General features: G+C 30.2%; 5 protein-coding genes across 5 annotated transcripts; 3 read left to right on the plus strand and 2 right to left on the minus strand.

The window, feature by feature from the left end:
- Positions 1-5,208: 5,208 nt before the first annotated feature.
- Positions 5,209-7,285, minus strand: LOC128962199 (AAC-rich mRNA clone AAC11 protein-like). The gene is made up of 5 exons (XM_054308553.1): positions 7,051-7,285; positions 6,248-6,352; positions 5,918-6,169; positions 5,476-5,857; positions 5,209-5,397 (listed from the first exon to the last, which is right to left on the minus strand). Exons 1-4 carry the CDS (start codon positions 7,117-7,119, stop codon positions 5,477-5,479), a joined length of 807 nt encoding a protein of 268 aa, XP_054164528.1. The 5' UTR covers positions 7,120-7,285; the 3' UTR covers positions 5,209-5,397; position 5,476.
- Positions 7,286-11,279: 3,994 nt separating this feature from the next.
- On the minus strand, positions 11,280-12,243 carry LOC128962279 (ceramide-1-phosphate transfer protein-like). Its single transcript, XM_054308644.1, has 2 exons — positions 12,018-12,243; positions 11,280-11,932 (listed from the first exon to the last, which is right to left on the minus strand). Exons 1-2 carry the CDS (start codon positions 12,197-12,199, stop codon positions 11,395-11,397), a joined length of 720 nt encoding a protein of 239 aa, XP_054164619.1. The 5' UTR covers positions 12,200-12,243; the 3' UTR covers positions 11,280-11,394.
- Positions 12,244-13,721: 1,478 nt separating this feature from the next.
- LOC128962715 (pyrroline-5-carboxylate reductase 3-like) lies at positions 13,722-14,786 on the plus strand. The gene has a single exon (XM_054309118.1). It carries the CDS (start codon positions 13,722-13,724, stop codon positions 14,784-14,786), a length of 1,065 nt encoding a protein of 354 aa, XP_054165093.1.
- Positions 14,787-15,488: 702 nt separating this feature from the next.
- On the plus strand, positions 15,489-16,833 carry LOC128963020 (proteasome subunit beta type-6-like). The gene is made up of 6 exons (XM_054309486.1): positions 15,489-15,737; positions 15,825-15,892; positions 15,967-16,098; positions 16,180-16,309; positions 16,376-16,520; positions 16,599-16,833. The coding sequence occupies exons 1-6, from the start codon at positions 15,615-15,617 to the stop codon at positions 16,724-16,726; spliced, it is 726 nt and encodes a 241-aa protein (XP_054165461.1). The 5' UTR covers positions 15,489-15,614; the 3' UTR covers positions 16,727-16,833.
- Positions 16,834-17,257: 424 nt separating this feature from the next.
- Positions 17,258-21,337, plus strand: LOC128962716 (phosphatidylinositol 4,5-bisphosphate 3-kinase catalytic subunit delta isoform-like). Its single transcript, XM_054309119.1, has 9 exons — positions 17,258-17,398; positions 17,556-17,784; positions 17,899-18,131; positions 18,302-18,466; positions 18,541-18,610; positions 18,683-19,708; positions 19,775-19,978; positions 20,070-20,405; positions 20,496-21,337. Exons 1-9 carry the CDS (start codon positions 17,258-17,260, stop codon positions 21,290-21,292), a joined length of 3,201 nt encoding a protein of 1,066 aa, XP_054165094.1. The 3' UTR covers positions 21,293-21,337.
- The last annotated feature ends 136 nt before the right edge of the window (positions 21,338-21,473 follow it).

The following is a 21,473-nucleotide window of genomic DNA, read 5'->3' on the forward strand; positions in this document are numbered from 1 at the left end:
GTTTAACAAATAAAATCATTTCATATCAATTGATAATAATTTTGTCTAATAGGTACCGTAATTATTTAAACATTACATTTATATTTTAATGTTAAAATAAATAAGTTTATTTTATTTTTTATTATTTTCTACTAGGATTAAAATATTTCATATTAAAAAATTACTTTTATTATTACAGTAAATAGTTTTAATATTAAATTTTATAAAACTAATTAATAAATAGAATAATTTCTTTTTTAATTAAAGTATATACAGTTAAATGTATTTAATAATATAATAACAAAAATTTTGTTTATAATATTTAAATAAAACTATAGTATAAATATATTTCAAAAATTAAAAAAAATAATAATAAAATAAAAAGTCAATTGGTTTGTAATGTATGGGAAAACTACTTCTTGGAAGCGATGGTCGACTTCGAGGCTTTGTTTGTTTGCCCAATGTTTGATGGTTTAGCCGACTGTGGATTCGGTGCTTTCTGTGCTTCCGATGACTTCTTTCCGCCGCCTAAGAGGACAATGGCTAGTATTGCGACAACAATTACAACTATAATAATAACGACGATAACAATCCATATCCAGGCTGTACTACTCTTCTCGTCCTTTTTCTTGTTGTCCTCACTATTGTCACCATTAGTGTTGTTAACTGGACCGACGTCTGGCGCTTCGCCACTTCCATGGGTGACGGCATTGGAGGCATCTTCATGTTTATCTGACGGCACATTTGTTGGTGTCAAACATTCGCCCGGATTTGAAATTTTAAGCAAATCTTTGATAATATTTTTGCTCGTTTTGTCTTTAGTTGCCGTTATTTTGCCATCCGATGAATCGACAGTTATTGTCAAATGCCAGTAGTCTTTCTTACCCAACACATGGATATCAGTGTTAGAAGTGGTAAATATGGCGTTTATCGTCTCATTGATGCCAAAATCGGTTATAGACTTCTTATTTTTTCGTTCGCCAAACTTCTGATCACCGTTTGGTTCTGGAGTACAGGTTCCTCTGCAGTCAACCATTGCGTATATATTACTTTTTACGCCAAATATATAGATATAATTTATGGCAAACATAGCGTCCAGCGGCACATTTTTTTCCCACTCGAGATCAAACTGACCGGTACACATGTCGTCATCGAAATTGGAGATCTCATTCTTCCATCTGTTGACTAAGACATCATATCTGGCAAACCTATGTTTACCGCCGTTGAACTCATAGATCCAGATTTCTTTATTACCGGCAGTAAACATGGCTCCGGTCATTGGTTTGGGACAGCCTTGTTGTGTGTCCACATAGACAGCCGCCTGTCCTATCTTGAACGGAGGCGGCAACTGTTTGGCGTCCGAGTCTTTTGGCGGAAAGTCTTTGGATTTGATATACCAATAATAACCGCCACTCGTGAAAAAGTATGTGTCGTAATCGCTGACATAAGTAATGGCATCGATGGTCGAGTCCTTACAGATGAGTGAACCGGACGACACTGTGACCATCGAGCAGACAATCATCACCACTGAGAAACTGAATACCGGAACACTAACCGATGTCATGGATAGACACTGACTCTGATTTAATGTGGTCTTTCAGTTATAATACAAACACACAGACACAGAGATAATGTAAAGCAGATTATGATATAACCACAAAAAAAATTAGTCACAAGAAGTTAAAGTCAAAAACAAACAAAAACCGTAAAATTAAGATATTATTAGTTATTAACTGAAATTCTCTTTGAATTTTATGACCAACTGATTGATTGATTAATTGACTGTTAATGTGATGTCAAGTCTCGTGATTTTGTTTTGTTTGATTAACTATTATTGCAATGAATAAGCATTTTATAAATTATTTTTCTAAATACTATTCTACAGTATTTGATATGATATTCTGTAATTGATTAAAGAATTTGATGGCAAAAATCGCGAGACTTTTATTACAGTTTTTTGTTTGTTTGAAATACTTGACAAATATTTTTGAATTTGATTTTTTGTCCGTTGATTCTGTTATTCTGTTTGATTGGTTTTTTTTGGTCACCAATTCATAGCAGCAATTGTTCTTTGAATTAGGATTTTAAGATATGGATAGTTGTTGTCAAAGCATTCAAGAGTTTCTGCCGCGCGAAGAGTTACGTAAAGAAGCTCTCAATACGGAAACCTTTAGCGAAGCGGGCGATGAAGTTCGCGATGAATGTCCAGACGTTAGTCAGGAAGAGTTGCGCAAAGATATCTGCGAACAGGACATTGAAAATAACATCAGAAGTGATGCATATTTGCGAACACAAGACTCTGAAGCCGAGATCGATGAGAATGAAGAGGAGAGCAAAGTAGTGGACAATTCGTCAAACGTTTCACAATTAAATCAAGAGTCGGTCAGAAGTCTTAATGCGATTGAAACGGATCTCAAAGAGGCAATCGTTATCTCTTCGAGTTCTACGGGCGACTCATTAGCTAAGACTGACGGCAAGACTAAAGGCAACCAAAATGACGAAAGGAAGAGCAAACCATATGTTTTGTCGTCCAAATGGGGCGAAACCGTTAACATTAGCGATTCCAACGGTCAGCCCAAACGTATTGTCAATCTGTCGGAAATAAAAAATTACATTCCGTTGAGAATCAGATATAACTCGCGGTTTAAGTTCTACTTTGCTTTAGTGGATCCAAGATATCCGCAAATGTATCGCAACTATGCTTCGGGAGGCCAGAGATGGCGTATGCGTTACAACATCTTTGTCGACGGACTGTTTGAACCGATGAAAAAATTGGATTCAATTGTCCACATGGGAGAGGCTATGGTCTACTTCGACATTGGCAAAGACATGTCATTTCCATATTTTATTAACTCTTCGTTTTACGCCAATTACATGCCATTAGAGACAACAGTTGACACATCAAGACTGACGCGAATTATCGTTTACTTACATCTGATTCTTGACTCAAGTCTTATACTTCAGCTGAAGTTCCCGATGTCGGAGACATGTTTCAAGAATACTGACAAACTTTTCTATAAGTTTTTGATGCGTCAGCGGGAACTCATGGATGAGCTAAAATTTCTCAATCACCGAATGAAACAGTGGTCACAAGTGAGCAAAAGATTTCCAATTGATTCCAAACGCCTGGCTCTCGATACTCGTGAGTATGACCACCACTACAGACCAATCGATCGGCGTCGCAGAGAACCGATTGCCAAAAATAAGGACGAAGAGAAAGTTAAACGAAATGACTATAGAGTCGATCGGCGAACAAACACCCGAACATATCGTAGATCTGCCGACACTAAGCAGCCGTTACGCGAAATGACTTTTAATTCAATGGAGTCAAAGACTGTCGAAAGAAATGCCATCAAAAAGTCGTTTAAAAAGAAGAACCGAAGCGTTGAACGAAAAGACACAAACTATTGTCGCATTAGATCTGAGGACAACTTCGGCAATCAAAGAGTTGTCCGCAACAATACTGAACGCAAGTCACGGATGCAAACAAAACGCCGCTAAATATATATAAATCTCACAATCATTTTGTGATTGCATTTCATTAATTATAAGTCATATTTCAATACTATTTAATCTTATAAATGCTTTTTTTGAACTAAATTTTTTCATGTTTTTTAATGACATTTAGTTATGTTATGATTTATTTTTCAGCTTTTAATTTTTTAAACTATTAATATAACAATTTTATTTATTAATGTTTACTTTGCTATTTAATTAATGTCTTTTTTAAGTTTGTATTTAAGTTTGATTTTGTATTTAATAAAATATTTATTTCAATTTTATTAGTAAACACTTAATAATTTATAAAAAAAAACTTAATAAATTTATTAAAGTGTACTAATTTTATTTAAATAAGTTTTATGCATCAATTATAATAATAATAAAAAAAATGTTTATATATTTATATATTAAATGAGAAATCTTTTTTAAAACATAAAATAATTGATAATTGCTTTTGATGTGTATATAATTCATACTAATATAATCATGAAATACACTCAGTTTTGTCTTTCATTTAAACAAAATGAATCAATTTTTCTTATGTAATTAAAATGATTTCTTAATATATATTTATTTTTTTTATTAGTCAACTGATTTCTGTCCCGCAATCATATTATCCAAACATTGACTTCAATATTACAGTACAGTATAAACAATAAGATCCAATGGTATGGCCGGACGGTAAGCGGTTGGACAAACAACTCATAAGATTAAACAAATTGATTACAAAATACGACAGCTTTACAGATGACTATATCGAAGAACTGGATCGAGATATCAGTGCATTCAATGTCCGGATACTAAACTCAGAAAAACATAATTTGCCGATAAATCTATAAATATATTTTGAAAAACAATTACCGTTATTGAAAATAATTGCCAAACTATCTATTTCTATGATTTAACTGTACAACAAATGTTATAATTGTAACACATTATTATTATTATTTTATTATTATTCATTACAAAATCTCATCTAATCTGTAGTTTTTTTTCAATTCAAGTCAATAATAATTTAATTAATAAAATAATTTAAACAAACATTTCTTTTTGTATTTTTGTGATGACTATTAAAATAAGAGGTGAGTTTAAAACATAAAAGTATAGTTTTATAGATATATTCTCTATAATGGCATATCATATTAATTAATAAAAAATTATTATACAGTAATTATTTAAACACAATTATTTTTTTGTATCAAATGTATTTTAAAACTATATTAGCACAAAAATCATATATTTTAAAATTATATTATGAGAAATAGTTATCTTTTTATACATCAAAACTAAAAACATATTATGAAATAGGATTACATTTTTTATCAATTAAATCGTTTTATGTATTTTCGAGAAATATCTTACAAAATGTCAATAAACTTGTAATTCATTTACTCTTTACATTTTTTTCAATTTAAAATAGAGTCAAATGAAGTCAATTAAAGACAATGTTGTCAAATAAGAGATAATTTTTATATATATATATATTAGTGTTACAGTAAATTTGAAATGATTTTTTATATAATTGTGCGGTTAATGTAAAATGTGTTATAACTCAATATATATATATATATTAAAAAAACAAACAAAAAACAGTGTAATATAAATTAAATCACTAAAAATTATTTTATCAAATTATGAGAAAATCAATGTTAAATGTATTTGAACCTAGAGTTTGAAATTAACTTCATTTGTGTTAACAAAATTATAAATGAATGTGTGTTTAATGAAAAAAATGATATAATAGACGAACTGAATATATATATATATAAGATAAAAATTTTCAATGTTTTGTTTTTGCAATTTAACAAAAAATGTTTGTCATTTAAATAATTATTATTGAATTTTGTTTTACTTATATAATTAAAATGTAAAAAATGATGAAATTATATCAATCGAAGAGTTGCACAATTTGTTTATCTAATAATTGAAAATAATAAAAATTAATTATCAAAAAACAAAACAAAATTATCACTTAAAAGCTGATCCAATACTTACATTATTCTGATGTCGGACTCGATTGTGTTGTTTCTTTTAAAACCGGATTGGCTTTTGAGGTATCATCTGATTTAGAATTTGCTTTATTCTTGACATCATTTGTTTGTTCGTTCGGTACGACCTTTGGTTCATCGGTTGTGGTCACCTCTGGCTCAGTACTATTGTTGGCCTGCGGTTGGCTGGCAGTCGAATCGTTGGTTGTTTTTGATTCCGAAGTATTATTAACTTCGACCTTCTCTTGACTCGATGTCACATCATTGCCATCGACTTTAGTTTCAGAGTTGTTGGCTTCGACTTCAGATTTTTCGTCGATAGAATTATTACTCGACACTGAATTTTTCGGCGGCCGACCCCTTCGTTTAGGTGTTCCTGAACCTGAATCCTATAAATAAAAACCAAATACTGTAAGCTTTACGAATTCAACAACTCTTAACGTTATTACCTTAGATGGCGACTTAGGAGCGGCTCTTTTGGGAGGTGTTGGTGCTGCTGCGGGAGGTGTACCGCGTGTCTGAGATCGAGTCGTCCTACGATTGCCGTCGGGATTTTCATCGCCACCTTTATGGCCTAAGTTTTGCAACAAAGCTTCGCCTTCTTTGGCCGTCTTCTCCCAAATGTTCAGTCTTTTCGCCGATCCCTTTGCTGGACGACCTCTTCCACCGCTTGCTGGCGTCACTGACGGCTTTGAATCCTCCTTAAGAAGTCAACAAAAAAACCAAATATTAATTTTAAAGATATTAAAAACAAAAGCAATTATTTATATATCACTTACATTGATATCATTAGATAGTTTCAACTTCTTGTTTGGCGACACACTTTCATCTGCAACATCTTCAGTACCATTGTCTTTGATAACTGAATTTTGATTTACTTCAGCCTTTAGTTTCAAGAAATATAATTAAGAAAAAAGACAAACAATTAGTTAAAGACGTCTTTAAATAAGTTGTCGACACAAACAATCTGATCGTCATTTATGTTGAGAGCACTTGTATTATATAATAGGGGTTTTTAAGCGCTTTAAGAAGTCAAATGTGATTAGCGATTGGCTGATAGCTATCAACCAATAGTATAGACATGTGTTGTCAATGCATTCAATGTTATCGGCGTTTGTGAGCCAACAGTGCTCTCTCTCTCTCTCTATTTGACTGACTGTGTGTTTGCTATAACTTTTAGCACTGCTTTTTGAGCGCCGATTTAGACGCCATTTAACTTACAATAAAAAAATACAACACTTTTATATACACATACAGTATATAGCAATGCATTCACAAAACACATACACATTGTATGGCATATCTATCATACATACACTTTATATTGTAAACACTTAATTCAAAATCAATTTTATCGTTTTGAAACACAATGGCATGCATTGACATTAGACTAGACACTAATGGCATTACTAAAACAAAACACGACTGTCCACTAAACAAATCTAACATAAATAGACTAAATTAATGGCACAAATGTGCGGCAAATCCGTTTGGCGCGCGTATTGTCGCACACCGGCCAACACACAAACCGGCAGTAATTGACATTTTAGCCGATAGTCGGACACCGATTGACAACACTTACCGTTTGTTCGGCGGTTTTGTCGTCTGCTGGTTGGGCGCTGTTTTGGGTGACCGTCGCTGTGTCGGACATTGTCACTGTGAGACCAATTGCTGACTTGAATCGCTGGTAAACTAAACCGATTAGTGCGCCAATGGCTGTGACGGCAACTATTAATTGCTTTTTTATGACCAACACTTGACTTGACAACCGACGGGTGATTTTAGTGGACACTCGAAAACAGTGTTGTTGTTGTTGTTGTTATTATTGTTGTCGACAAACAATTATTATTAATAATAATCACAAAAACACAACACAATTGCCACTAATAAAGACAGTCAACACTTAGTATAATATTTTGTAAGTCAATACAATTCAATGGCTTTCCATTCAATAATACCATTCAATACGCAAGTATTGTGTTCTCACTATTGGCTATAGCCTTGTGTTGTGTCTACTAATACACTGCTGTCTAATGTATATGTGTTTGTGTGTGTATTCATCGATACCATCGATACTATCGATAGTCAGCTATGGGTTTACATTTAGATAACTGACAAACGGATTCAATCAACCATACAGTCAACACCACATATAATATACAATAATATTAAAGTTTGTTATTACTATAAATATATATTTTTTAAAACTTTATTAATTACTATAATAACTTATTTAATAATTTAGTAAAATTAATACAATTTTGTTTTATGATTGATTTATAAATATGTAATAATTTAATAATTATGTTAATTTATTATTTAATTTACAATTATTGATTTTTTAATAGTTAAATATATTAAATAAGTTAAATTTTATTAGTAATTAATAAGTAATTAATAAGTTAGACTTTGTGTATAACAAACAGTGATTTATTTATTTGAAAACTTTTTATTTGTTGAAACACTAATATAAATACTGTTATTATTATCGCTAAATTAGTACTTGAATTATCTTAAATCCAATAAAAAAAAGTTTGTAATTAACTTTTTTTTCTGTAAAATTATAATTCATAATCAATCAGTTGTCTCCATAAATATATGAAATAACTTTTTTGTTTAAATTATAATTATCTTTAATAAGATTCTTTATATAGCATTCAAACATTTGTTACAACAAAAAAATTGAACGCAAAGATATATTACTTAATAAGATATGATATAATGTGTGTATTTTAATATAAATATGTAAAACTATATTATTATTGGTTATTATAATTATGTTTATGATAATTAACTTTTTTTTATAGACAAGAAAAATAAGTTTTATAAACTATTAACAGTAGCGAAACATTTGAATAATGTTTTCCAACCAATTTATACGTTTTTACGATAAATGACATAACGTTTAAAAATAATATTTAATATCTATTTTAGTAATTTTCTGCTACTAGTTATGAAATATAAAACTTTTTATTTCTAAACTCCTAGACATTAAAAAATAAATTATATCAATATTATTAAATATGTACATTAATTAAAAAAATATATATTAATGATATGCAAACTTGATGTCAAAGTATACCATATTTACAAATATCTAAGTTTTGTTATTCTTTTAATATAATTTACATATCTGTAAATTATGTGGTTATTTGATATATTTTAAATAAAAATAATTATTAAATAACAATTATTTTTTATGTAAAATAAATATTTATTAAAAGATGTTTATAAAACAATAATAAAATGCAAATTAATTGTTTAATGATTCAAATAAAATAGTTGCAAGTTTTCTATAAATACATGTAATTATATTACAATTATATATTTCTGTAAATTTATATACAATGTATATTATACATACAGTACTATATACAGTATTGTATAAAAGTATTGAATTAGGAAATTATAAAATAAATTATTGTTTAATTTATATTAAAATATTATTATAATAGTAATTTAATTTTTTAAAATTCATTAATATAAACTTTGTTGAAATTATAATTATTATAACACGATTTTGAAAAAAATATCTTAAATGTTAACTACAGTATATTAGTTTAATAACAGTTTTAAAAATGTTTTATCTCTATAAAATACTTACCATATGATAAAAATTGATAGTTATCAAAATTAACCAAAATATTGGCATTGAATTTGTATGTTGTGTTTACACATAATGTTTTATTTACCTTTTATTATTAAAAAAGTTTAATGAACTTTTACTATATTAGTTTAATATACATATTTAAATATATAAATTATAATCATTGAAAATGTAATATAAATAATAAATAATTATTATTATTGCGTAAAACTACAATAATTTCATTAATTTTTATACAATAATTTATATATTAATTACATATGAATTTTGTTACTAACAATATTATAAACATTTACTAAACAAAAGGTAAAAAGTAACATAAATATTAATAAAATATTTTTTATTAAATTAATAATTTATATTCAAATAATCCTATCGTTTTGTTTTAATGAAAAAAATATTGTAGTCAATAAAAAACAATTTTATTTAAATTAATTAATTAATTTTTTAAATAAGTTAATAAATTTAATATTAATAAATTTCCGGCAATTTTATTAGATATTTACAATAATATCCATACAGAATAACAAGTTTTTAGTTTTAATCTTTATATAAATCTAATTTATATATAATAATAATAATATCTTTTTAACAATTTATTACATATTATTTATCATATACAGTATTGACAAATTCCCGGAAACATAATACAATATTTTATATATAATTTTTTCCCTAAAATATTTTTAAATTTTTTTCATTATAATTAGTTAAAAAATAATTTTATACAAATTTAACTAGTACAATTACAAATAAAATTTTGACCGATTTTTATACTAATTATCACTATCTAATAATAATAAATGTAAATCACAGATTTTTTTAAAAATTAAATATCATTATATTGTACAGGTATTGAAATTTATATAAAACTTCTAAATCATTATTTTTTTTATAATAAATGAAAAAAATGTTTTTTAAACATCGTGATTAATATAAAAAGTGAGTTAACATTTTTGTTATATTATTTGAAGAGAAAAATACTGCTAAAATATGAGCGTAATAATAATATTTTTCAAAATTCAATATAACATTTACATTAAATATCATTTTTATATATTAAAACTACTTATCTTTAATTGACAGCTAATTAATGTTTAGTCAGACAGTAGGTATCTGTATTGTATTCAAGTGCTAAACTTTAATATTGTGTAATATAGGTGTACAATATATATATATATACAAAATTATATTAATATTTAAAAGTATAAAAGAGACATATAATTAAAGTATAATTTTTATCAAAAAAAAAAACAAATTTTATTTTATGTTAATCGTAATTAATATCTCTTTTTGAACATCTGTTGGTATTTTTTAAATGTTTTCAAATAATTTGTTCTCATATGTGAGCAAATTGTAATTCAATTTAACAAAAAAAATCTATTTTATATAGTATTCAAAAAAAATTACTGTATTTGACTAAATTTGAATATTTGTTGCATAATATTGTTGTTTGATACAATATTAAATAATTATTAAATAAAGTTTATTTATTATATATCTCACTCTGTTAGCAATTAATGTAAACACAATTTCAATGGCAATGTCATTAACAGCAAAATTATTTACTTAAAAAAATTGTTAATGTCTTTAATTAATTAAGACTGGAATTAACTGCAAATAATTTCTTTTAACTGCTATTTTGTGTTTCATTTGACTATTTTGCTTATAAAATAAATTAGAAGTAAAAAAAAGTGATAAAATAATAAACACACTAATAATGTGTATATAAATTGATAACTTTTTATATAATAATAAAAATAATAATTGATAAGAAATAATCTTTTAAAAATAATAACCAAATTAAACAATATATTAATAATTATATATATAATTAGAAAAAATTGCTGATTATCTCACAACATATAAAATTTAATGTAAGAGAGAGAGAGAGAGAGAGAGAGAGAGAGAGAGAGAAACAATGAGTCTTCATAAAGCAATAAATATCTAATAATTATGATTACAAATCAAATCCCCTGGATCTTAACAAAAAAAACTAGTATAGTAATTATTAATTAAAAAATTTTGTGCTAAATCGACAACAAAAAAATATTTAAAAATAATAGCAAATATATAATTTGATTGTAATTACTGGTATATAAAAATTTAAAATAATAATAATAAAACAATTATAACAACATTAATTAGACTCCATTAGGCAATTTCAATATAATAATTATAATAATAATAGAAAAGATGCCAAAATAATATATATATATAAAAGATATATTTGATAACTAAGGGGTAGAAGAGGTTGATTTTTTTTTATACCATTGTTTGATTTGACATATTTGCTGAAAACATATGTTTTTAGCAAATTTATGGTAAATCAAGCAAATCGTGTTCATCGAAAAGTTTTTCAGTGGCGTGAAAAACTTCGTCGGCAATCACTGCTAACCTATTCATACTATCGGATATGGTTACTGAAGACATGGATGACGGTACAGTACCGCCGTAGGCCCGTTGGACTAACTGATACCGATATGGCAGTGTATACATGGCTAGCGATGCCGATTGTTTAATAACCCACGGATGGTATTTAGCTAACGTACGTTTATAGCAAAGACGGGCCACTTCAGCCGTTCCCTTATCATCGTCCAGTCGGCTAACCTCAAGCATAAACTGTGCGACAAACTCCAGTGCCCGATGCAGTCTCAGTAGTGTTCGCGCACCCGACGGTCTCTTTGAAATGTCAATCTTTAGCAAATTACTTGTCTTCTCGTAGGCGATCATCGACTGTAATGTTTGATATTGATGTCCGTTTTCAGACTCTTTTAAATACACGTCCAATATATTGATTTTTGACTCGACATCGTTGGCCACAAAGACAAACACTTTGCCCAACAGATTGAAAAACCTTTTGGGGTTTATTTTGTGTACAGAAAAAAATGGTTTAAATGGTTTGACACAAATAAATAGTTTATTATTATTATTATTATTACCTCAAGAGTTCAGTAAATCCGCGCAAATAATGGGTCAAATCGATGGCATTTTTGTCTTCAATACACCTCTGGAGGGCCTCACAGACCAGTTCAATGTCGAAGGACTTCTTGATATCACCGGAAGTTTCGCCAGTTTTGTCCAAATTGTGTTCATTTTGTGTCTGAATCTTATGGTCAGCCATCGCAACAACCAATTGTATCCCAAAGTGATTGATTCAAATCACAAAACAATTAAATTTATTTATTTATTTAATAATAATAATCACTAAAAAATATATTAGTTATAAATAAGACATTTTTTTCTAAATACAATCAATTTGTTTACAATTATTATTATTATTTGTTTTAATAATAAATCCAAAAAATAAAATAAAATAATTTTCACAAAATGAAAATTAATGTAAAAAATATGTTATAAAAAATTTTTCGTAGTTTTTCTTAATTAATAAAAAGTGTTTGAAAAATTGTGTATTGATTTCAATGGACTCACAATTACTATACTGTAGTGTATATAATATACAGTAATTTACTACTAATAATAACAACAATAATACAACACTTTTACTATTTTATATGTACTGTAGTGTAAAACAACTGAGCATTTATTCAATCAATTGAAACCAAAAAAAACTAATAATTGTTTTTAACATTTAATACACGTTTTTATATACCAATGACTGTATAATTTGTGTTGTTATGTGTTTTGAGTGGATGGCCTTCACTGCCTAACATACATATGACAGCACATGCCTAATGTAAACTAAATGTATAAAATATACACTAAAACGCCTTAAACTGATGGCTTAACTGTCTAACATTGGTTTTTATATAACTTTTTTTTTAATTGATTTTATAAAACTTAAGTTAAACATTATTTCAGTACAACTAAATAGTATAGTATGAGTTGTATACTGTTTTTTTCTATCAATGAATTAATCAATTGATTTTAAAAATTAAATATTATATATATTTTTTAAAAATTTAATTAACAAATAAAACAGTTAATGACTGCAATGAATGATTAGAGAAATAGGTAGACCATGGATGACATGAATTCAATAGACAAACAAAAAGAGATTATAAACCGATGATGAATACAATGACAACGAAAGATCATTTAGTGGATAAACGAGTGGAAAGAGTGTCATAGAAATTATTAAACTAATTATCGAAAGAAAACATATTAAAGCAAAAAATATTTAAATAAATAAACTTTTTATTAAAACAAATTATATATCAATTGTCTGACAAAATAGATGATTGTCTAAATAGTTTTGTTTTTTTGTCTAAATTTTTTTTATGATTTACTATTATTTGTTGAATATTTTATGATTATAAAAATAACACTAATGTGAAAACTAACAATATTATAGTTATAAGTTGTAAATAATTATCAAAAGTTTTAAATTAAAAAAAAACTGGAGTTTAGTACAGTAGTTATAAGATATTTTCTATTGTGTTAATTAAAATTTAATTTACAGTATAATTGTCTCGTGAATTGTTAACAATAATGATTATTTAACTCTCGTGAAGACAACAATTAAATGTTTGAAAATTATTTAATTTTTGAAAATTCAAAATAATTCAATCAATTCGTTGAACAGATCAGTCGTTATAAATAAAGTTTTTTTTTGTTACAAAAATCGATAAAATTCTTCTAAATTCTGATTGAATTGAATTACTTGTAAAACTAAATCACAAGAAATGGCAGATCAAGAGAAACCAACCGAAGAGAAACCGAAAGCTGAGGCACCGGAAGAGAAAAAAGCCGACGAAAAGCCGACCGAAGAGACAAAGACTGATTCGAAAGACGAGAAAAAGGAGGAAAAGAAGGATAAGAAGGAATCAAAGTCGGGCTCAAAGTCAAGCACTAAACGCAAAGGAAAGGTAGATCTGTCGGAAGCAAAGATCGGTTTCCTCGGCGCCGGTAAGACAGCTGATGCCATCATTCGCGGTCTAATTCAATACGGAAAAGTAGATCCAAAGCGCATACATGTGTCGGCAAAGACTACAAAAAACTTGGAGACCATCAAACAGAAGGGCTGTCACATTACGAAACGGAATTACGATATATTCGCCAAATATGACTGCGATATAGTATTCCTGTGTTTTCACGGCTCAGTTATCAAAGAGTGCTACAAAATTGGTGGTTCGCGTCCGCATCCGTTGACCACAAATTTCATACCAAATATGAAACATCCATTGTATGTGCTATCGCTGGTCAGCGGTGTAAAGTTGGATCAGATCCGGGCGTGTCTATTGAATCCCGAACACCCGGACAAGTATATGATCGAAATGCACAGATTAAGCATCAGTACTGCTTGTGCTTATGGTTTGGGCATTACTGCCATCGATGTGGAACCGGACAGCAAAAAGTGTAGTCCACTAATAAGGGATATGCTGTCAACCATATCGAAGCTCGAGTACATACCCGAAAGCCAGATGGACTCGGCCTGTGCTCTGGGAGGCAACGGATTGGCGTTTGTCTACTATTTTATCAATTCTCTGGCCGACGGCGCCTTCAAGATGGGTCTCAATCGTCAAACGGCTACAAAATTTGCCGCCAAAACCGTACAGTGCGCGGCACTGACGCTACTAGAGTCGGGTAAACATCCGTCAGAGCTAAAGGATAGCTGCACTTCGCCATCTGGACCCGCCATTTATGGCATCCATGTGCTCGACAAAGCAGATGTTGCCTCAGGAGTGGCCGGTGCTGTAGAAGCGGCGCACAAGAGGGCCAAAGAATTAGCAGAAGAACTACCAAATTAAACAAATTATCCTACAATTTGGTCGACCGAACAAACACTTCCAACATTTCAAACACATTTCGGTTGTAGTCATCATTCAATCATTCATTCATTCAATCAATTTGTTTCTCAATTTAAGTCATTTATTAAACAAAAATTGTTTTCAAATATTATTATTTTCAATACAAATCAATTCAAATAAAAAAATTGTTTAAAATTAACTATATTTTCTATTTTATTCAAATATTCTATTTTTTAATGTAATTAAAATAATATTTCTATTTATTGTTTTATCACTTGATTTCTATCCTATACTCTCATAGAATCTGTAGATTCTTTAGACACTGATTTTTACAATAAATTCAGTGACATTACAGACAACGGGTAGACCATTGATAAGAAATTATACATTTATTATGTAATGTAAAATATAATTGATTTTTTGGTTGTGATCCAAATTGTGGATCAGTTGACAATTTGTTTTGTTGCTATAACTTTTGTGTTTGTTACTAATATTGACTGAAAAATATGATGTTTCATATGATACAGCTTTTGGTTTTTTGTTTGTTTAATTATTTTATTTGAATATCAATTGTTTAAAACTTTTTTTTTTAATTTATTTAAAGTTAACTTTTATTTACAGAATCATTCAATCATTCAATGAATGGAATATTAATATAACGTATTGTATTAATAGTCGTAATGTATTGTAAATATCAAAAGTAAATCTGTTTTTATTATTAAAGTATTAGTCAATGATTTGCAAGTTTTTTGCACTCATTTGTTGGCAAATAAAAACATTTATTGTCTAAATTTGATCCCAAAAGACATTATTATCAGCAAATAGTAAATGGCTTTTGCAGTAAAGACACCGCTGATGGAGACGATGCCGACCGCTGTGGGCGGCCATCAAAATGCCCAGCATTTGGACGCTTTGATTCCCGATTGGATGCGTGAAGAAGTGTCCACTGGAGTGAGTATATCATAGTCGCCGATATATATATGACAAACACTCTTACCATTTGCTGACCATCTGATGATTATTATTATTTGATTGTAGACATCCATAATGGCTGTAGAGTTTGATGGCGGTGTTGTCATCGGAGCCGATTCGCGTACAACCTCTGGGTATTTGATCCGATATTTATGATAAATAACATTATTTTTTTTATTGTCATTTTGTAACCACTTCTTGTATTTAGAGCATACATTGCCAACCGAGTGACCGATAAGTTGACCCGAATTACCGATAATGTCTATTGTTGTCGTTCGGGATCTGCAGCCGACACTCAGGCCATCGCTGATGTTGTGTCTTATCATTTGAATTTTTATGAGTAAGTTTTTTTTGTTTGTTTAATTGGCGACCAAATGATTGATTGTTTAAAACCGATTTCTGGGTTACAATTTGTGTCCAGAATGGAAACGGGAGAACCGGCAACTGTCCGAACTGCGGCCAATATATTCCGCGAGATGTGCTATAAATACAGGGACTCGTTGTTGGCCGGAATCATATGCGCCGGTTGGGACAGACGTGAAGGCGGAAAGGTATGTCAGACATACACACACATTGACTTCAATATTGACTTTTTTGATTAAATAATCGCAAAACAGGTATTTACTCTACCGTTGGGCGGAATGTTGGTCAACGAAAAGTGTGCAATCGGTGGTTCCGGCAGTACCTATATCTATGGTTTTGTCGACTCTAACTACAAGCCCAATATGACTGAAGAAGAGACGATGAAGTTTGTGGCCAACGGTATGTCTTTTTTTTTGTCGATTAGTTTAATTTAGAGAAAAAAAGTTTTTTATTTAATTAATTGATTCAATGGTATAGCCCTATCACTTGCTATGGCTCGCGACGGTTCCAGCGGTGGTGTCATACGACTTGCTGTCATCAATAAGGATGGCATTAAGCGACACGTGATTACTGGCGATGATATTCCCAAACATTATGAAGGATAACCCTCTTTAACAAAATATTTGTTTTTGTCATTATTTTTATTATCTAAACATTTAATTGTTTAATTTATTGAACAAAAAAAAATATTCAATAAAATAAGACATTTATTATTAAATTAATTTAAATATATATATTATTTATTTGTGTGATTAATAGTGGTTAATATGGTGATGACCTACTGTTGCAGTTTTTTGTTTATCAAACTCTGCCTCACTGATGATGTACATCCCTGTTGTTATCAATTGTTTACTGAAAATCTTTTGATTTTATTTAGAAGAACGGAAATCCCGTTTCCATTTCCACCGATGCAATACACATACACTCACTGATTGATTGACTGACTGACTGTCTGTCATATATTTTATTCATATATTTTTTTGTTGTTAATCACATCTTCCTTACCAATTGTTTGACAAATTGTTAGGCAATATGTTATTCAATAATAATTAGTTGTTATTAATTAATTTGTTTTATAATAGTAATAATTAAAATTTAAAAAAAATGAAACAATGATTTAATGTTGAATGAATACTATGTGTCCGGCGGCGTCAGCCAACACTTACGATGTCTGGTCTACAGTGGAACCGACTATCGATGTCGATGTCCTAATGCCAAACGGAACTCTCATTACGATTAATGTCGACAAAGAGATCACTTTTTCTGAGATTAAAGAGGTTTCAAAAAAAACTTTATATAATAAATAAATGTCTTTATATTTCTTTTTATTTGTAAAGTTGTATAATTAAAAATATTATTATTATTATTACATATTCTATAATTTCAATAATCTTTAAATAAGTTATTTTATTTAATTACTGTATATTTATATAGATATTGTTTGAAGATGAGTGTCAAAGTCAACCACTTTATGGTGCACTTCATGACAAACAAAAGTATATATTCACTTATGTCAATACGGGTAACCAACAGGAATTGGTCGACGACGACGTACGACTGTGCGATGTCTGTCCCTTTCTGGCACTGTTAACACTTGTCGAGAGGAAGGGCGATAAGGCGGCCCTTCAGTTGGATACACAAATCGGAATACTTATAGGAAAAAGTATAAAACATTTTTTGTTTTATTTTTCTTAACTGTAATTATGTTTATGTTTTTTTTGTTGTATTATATTTGTATTTTTTTAAAAATTATTGTATTATAAAATACGAAAAACAGATCTCAAAGAGTTTGATTCGCTAAAGAATCCCGAAGTAAATGATTTTCGATTCAAAATGAGAGCCTATGCTGAGGAAGTGTCACAACAAAGAGAAAGTAAGACATGGATTGAGAAAATTCTCTATCAGTTTCCCATTAGTATTGATTATAGTCGAGAACTGCCCACATATCTCAGGGATAGACTACAAAAATGTCCCGAAATTAACATTAAGTTGCGATTCGAGGACTCATCGGTTTGTGAAAAATATTTTTATCATAATTTTTACAATAAAGTGTATGAATTTATTTATGATATTATATACTATTATTGTTATTAATATTATTATAATAATAATAAATCCTAAGCATAATTTAGTATTCAATTAATGAGTTTAATAACTATAAAATTGTTGACAAAAAATAGTATTGTCAAGAATTGGCTGTAAGTTACGATTCAAAGGCGGAACAAATACTTCAGTTTGCCATCGATAACGACGCAGAAGCCTATATCACTGCAAAAGATTATTTGCTTAAAATCAATGGTAGACTTGAATATCTATTAGGAGACTATCAACTAATTCAATATAAAGTAAATCTAAATTTTTAATCTAATATTAAGAATATTCTGAAAGAATTATAACTATAACTTTAATATAAAAAAAGCCAATACAAGGAATGATAGTTAACAGCGAAACGCCGTATTTGGTGGCTGTCCTTAAATCAAGCATTGAATGTAAAAATCTCAGACTTTTTATATATAAATTAAATTAAATAATATTATAAACTAAATTTGTTTTTTTGATAGTCGAAGAAGAATCGATATATTCTATACCAGACTTTAGTCGTTTGCGTTCGCCATCGGTTGTGTCCATTACGGGTACATCAAGACGTCGTATTCAATCGACCAGTTCGTGGACTATTGAAAGAAAACTAGTGATACACATCAATAGTGCCCAACGAATCATAAATCCCGATAATACCAAAGTTGTCATAATGTGCGGTCTTTTTCACGGCGGCGAACAGCTCTGCGATACGCAGATGTCTTCGCCAGTGATGCCCAACGAGTCGGGCGACGGCCAGTGGGAAGAGGATATATTTCTCGACATAAAGATTTGTGATATTCCGCGAATGTCTAGATTGTGTTTCGCTGTAGTGGCCATCGGTAACAGTTCAAAGAAAGCCAAATCCAAGCAAACACCGCTGACGTGGGCCAACACAAACATATTTGACTTCAAAAACATACTGAAAGTGGGATCCATTACGATGTCGATGTGGAACAGTCATCAGCAAACTGTCGACGAATCAGAAGTGGAAGTGTTTAACTCATTGGGAACAGTAGTGCCAAATCCCAATGTTGAACAATCGACATGTCTGACCATAACATTTAATAAGTACAACAACGGTGACACACAAATTGTATTTCCATCGATGTATGATATCGTCAAAGAGACACAACTAAGCAAAAGTGATTCGTTCGACGAAAACCAAACCAGTGATGATCTACCAGTCGCTCCATCAAGGAATACAAGACACGCCAGCAAACAGTTTGTCGAACAGATCCGAGAGATATGCGACAGAGATCTCTTGCATAAGATTACAGATCAGGAAAGAGAACTCTTGTGGTTCTTGCGTGAAGACTGTCGAAGTCTTTTACCGCAATCACTCAACAAACTGTTGATATCATTCAAATGGAATAACCATAAATTGGTGGCACAAGTCTTAAGTTTTCTTCAGGAATGGCCAAAACTCGAACCTGAAAAAGCACTCGAACTACTAGACTATGCCTACGCTGACTGTTGGGTCAGAAAGTTTGCCATTGAATGTCTCAAAGGTTTTGGTTATAGTTAAACATAAGTTTTAGAAAAGATTTTTAAAGATTTTTATTTTTGTCAATTAGGACTGACTGATGAAGAACTGTCACTTTATTTGTTACAATTAGTTCAGGCACTCAAATACGAGTCCTATATGTACTGTGATTTAGTGCACTTTCTGTTGGAAAGGGCTTTCAATAACCAGAGAATCGGACACTCATTGTTTTGGCTGTTGAGAAGTGAAATGCACGAACCGGCCGTTTCGGTCATCTTTGGACTCATACTCGAAGGTGTGTACAACTAATAAGATTATATTTTCTGGATATACTGTTTGGTATTCTATGTATATATATATACTGTATATCATTAATGATGGTAAAGCCTACTGTAGAGGTGCGATGGACCACATGAACCAATTGATGCGCCAAATGGAAGCGCTGAGCAAATTGAAGAGAGTCAACGAAATGGTCAGAGACGACAAAAACCGAGACAATAGGGACAGAAAGATAGCACTCATGCAGAACATTATGAGCCAAAAGTACTACGAAGAGACACTCTTCCAGATAATCAATCCGTTGAATCCCATCTATAAGTTGGGATCTCTTCGTACAAATAAATGCAAATTCATGGACTCTAAGATGAAGCCTCTGTGGTTGGTCTTCAAGAATGAAGATGAAGGCGCCTCTGATACGTATATAATCTTCAAGAATGGAGACGGTATGGCTGTATTGGAGATGACTTTATTATTTCATTCATTTTTTATCCAATTTATTTCAATTAACTTTCGTTTTTTTGTTGGTTTATCAGACCTGAGACAAGACATGTTGACACTGCAAATGATAAGAATTATGGATAAACTTTGGAAAGACGAAGGACTGGACTTCAGAATGAATCCCTACCGATGCATATCGACAAACCATAACGTGGGGCTCATTGAAGTGGTACTCAATGCCGACACCATTGCTAACATACAGAAAGAGAAGGCCGTGACAGCCATCGCAGTCTTCAAGAAAGATCCACTTCTGTTGTGGCTTAAGGATCACAATCCGACTGAAGAGAGTCTTAATATGGCTATTGAAGAGTTCACACTGAGTTGTGCCGGTTATTGTGTGGCCACTTATATCTTAGGTATAGCTGATCGACACAACGACAATATTATGGTTACCAGAAATGGACAGTTGTTTCACATAGATTTTGGTCATATTTTGGGCAAATTTAAGGAAAAGTTTGGTATTAGACGCGAAAGAGTGCCATTTGTTTTGACCAATGATTTTGTTTATGTCATAACTCATGGCCAGAAACCCGAGCGCTCCGATGACTTCAATCGGTTTCAACAGTACTGCGAACAGGCGTTTATGATAATCCGTAAGAGAGGTTCGTTTATCATCTCACTGTTTGCAATGATGTTGTCTACTGGCATACCGGAGCTGTCGTCGGTCAGCGATTTAGACTACTTGCGAGAGACTCTGGTGCTCGATCTGACCGAAGAACAGGCCAGAAATCACTTTCGGTCAAAGTTTACCGAAGCTCTCAAAAACAGTTGGAAAACATCTCTCAATTGGTGGGCGCACTCAATGGCCAAAGACAACAAAATGGCCGATTAATTGATCTCATAGTATGTGACAAACATTTAGTGACCAAAAATAAAACGGACAAAAATATCTAAAAATAATTATTCTAATTAATGATATTATTTTTTTATTGCAAATTAACTGTAAACTGTTATTTTAAATAATATATAGATATATAAATTGTTATACTAATATTACCGGTATATAATAAATG

The sequence above is a fragment of the Oppia nitens genome, unplaced genomic scaffold, assembly GCF_028296485.1.
Source record: "Oppia nitens isolate AA-2021 unplaced genomic scaffold, nextdenovo-longstitch-racon4-pilon3 scaffold6_pilon_pilon_pilon, whole genome shotgun sequence".
NCBI lineage: Eukaryota > Metazoa > Arthropoda > Arachnida > Sarcoptiformes > Oppiidae > Oppia > Oppia nitens.

Excerpts from the sequence above, each read along its gene's own strand:
- LOC128963020 (XM_054309486.1), top strand. The coding sequence starts at position 15,615 with ATGGCTTTTGCAGTAAAGACACCGCTGATGGAGACGATGCCGACCGCT. Across the intron at positions 15,738-15,824 it reads GTGAAGAAGTGTCCACTGGA|ACATCCATAATGGCTGTAGA; the intron begins GTGAGTATATCA and ends ATTTGATTGTAG. Across the intron at positions 16,099-16,179 it reads TATCATTTGAATTTTTATGA|AATGGAAACGGGAGAACCGG; the intron begins GTAAGTTTTTTT and ends ATTTGTGTCCAG.
- LOC128962715 (XM_054309118.1), top strand. The coding sequence starts at position 13,722 with ATGGCAGATCAAGAGAAACCAACCGAAGAGAAACCGAAAGCTGAGGCA.
- LOC128962199 (XM_054308553.1), bottom strand. The coding sequence starts at position 7,119 with ATGTCCGACACAGCGACGGTCACCCAAAACAGCGCCCAACCAGCAGAC. Across the intron at positions 6,353-7,050 it reads ACAAAACCGCCGAACAAACG|GCTGAAGTAAATCAAAATTC; the intron begins GTAAGTGTTGTC and ends TTGAAACTAAAG. Across the intron at positions 6,170-6,247 it reads AACTATCTAATGATATCAAT|GAGGATTCAAAGCCGTCAGT; the intron begins GTAAGTGATATA and ends TGACTTCTTAAG.
- LOC128962279 (XM_054308644.1), bottom strand. The coding sequence starts at position 12,199 with ATGGCTGACCATAAGATTCAGACACAAAATGAACACAATTTGGACAAA. Across the intron at positions 11,933-12,017 it reads GGATTTACTGAACTCTTGAG|GTTTTTCAATCTGTTGGGCA; the intron begins GTAATAATAATA and ends AAACCCCAAAAG.
- LOC128962716 (XM_054309119.1), top strand. The coding sequence starts at position 17,258 with ATGTGTCCGGCGGCGTCAGCCAACACTTACGATGTCTGGTCTACAGTG. Across the intron at positions 19,709-19,774 it reads TGCCATTGAATGTCTCAAAG|GACTGACTGATGAAGAACTG; the intron begins GTTTTGGTTATA and ends TTTGTCAATTAG. Across the intron at positions 19,979-20,069 it reads CTTTGGACTCATACTCGAAG|CCTACTGTAGAGGTGCGATG; the intron begins GTGTGTACAACT and ends ATGATGGTAAAG.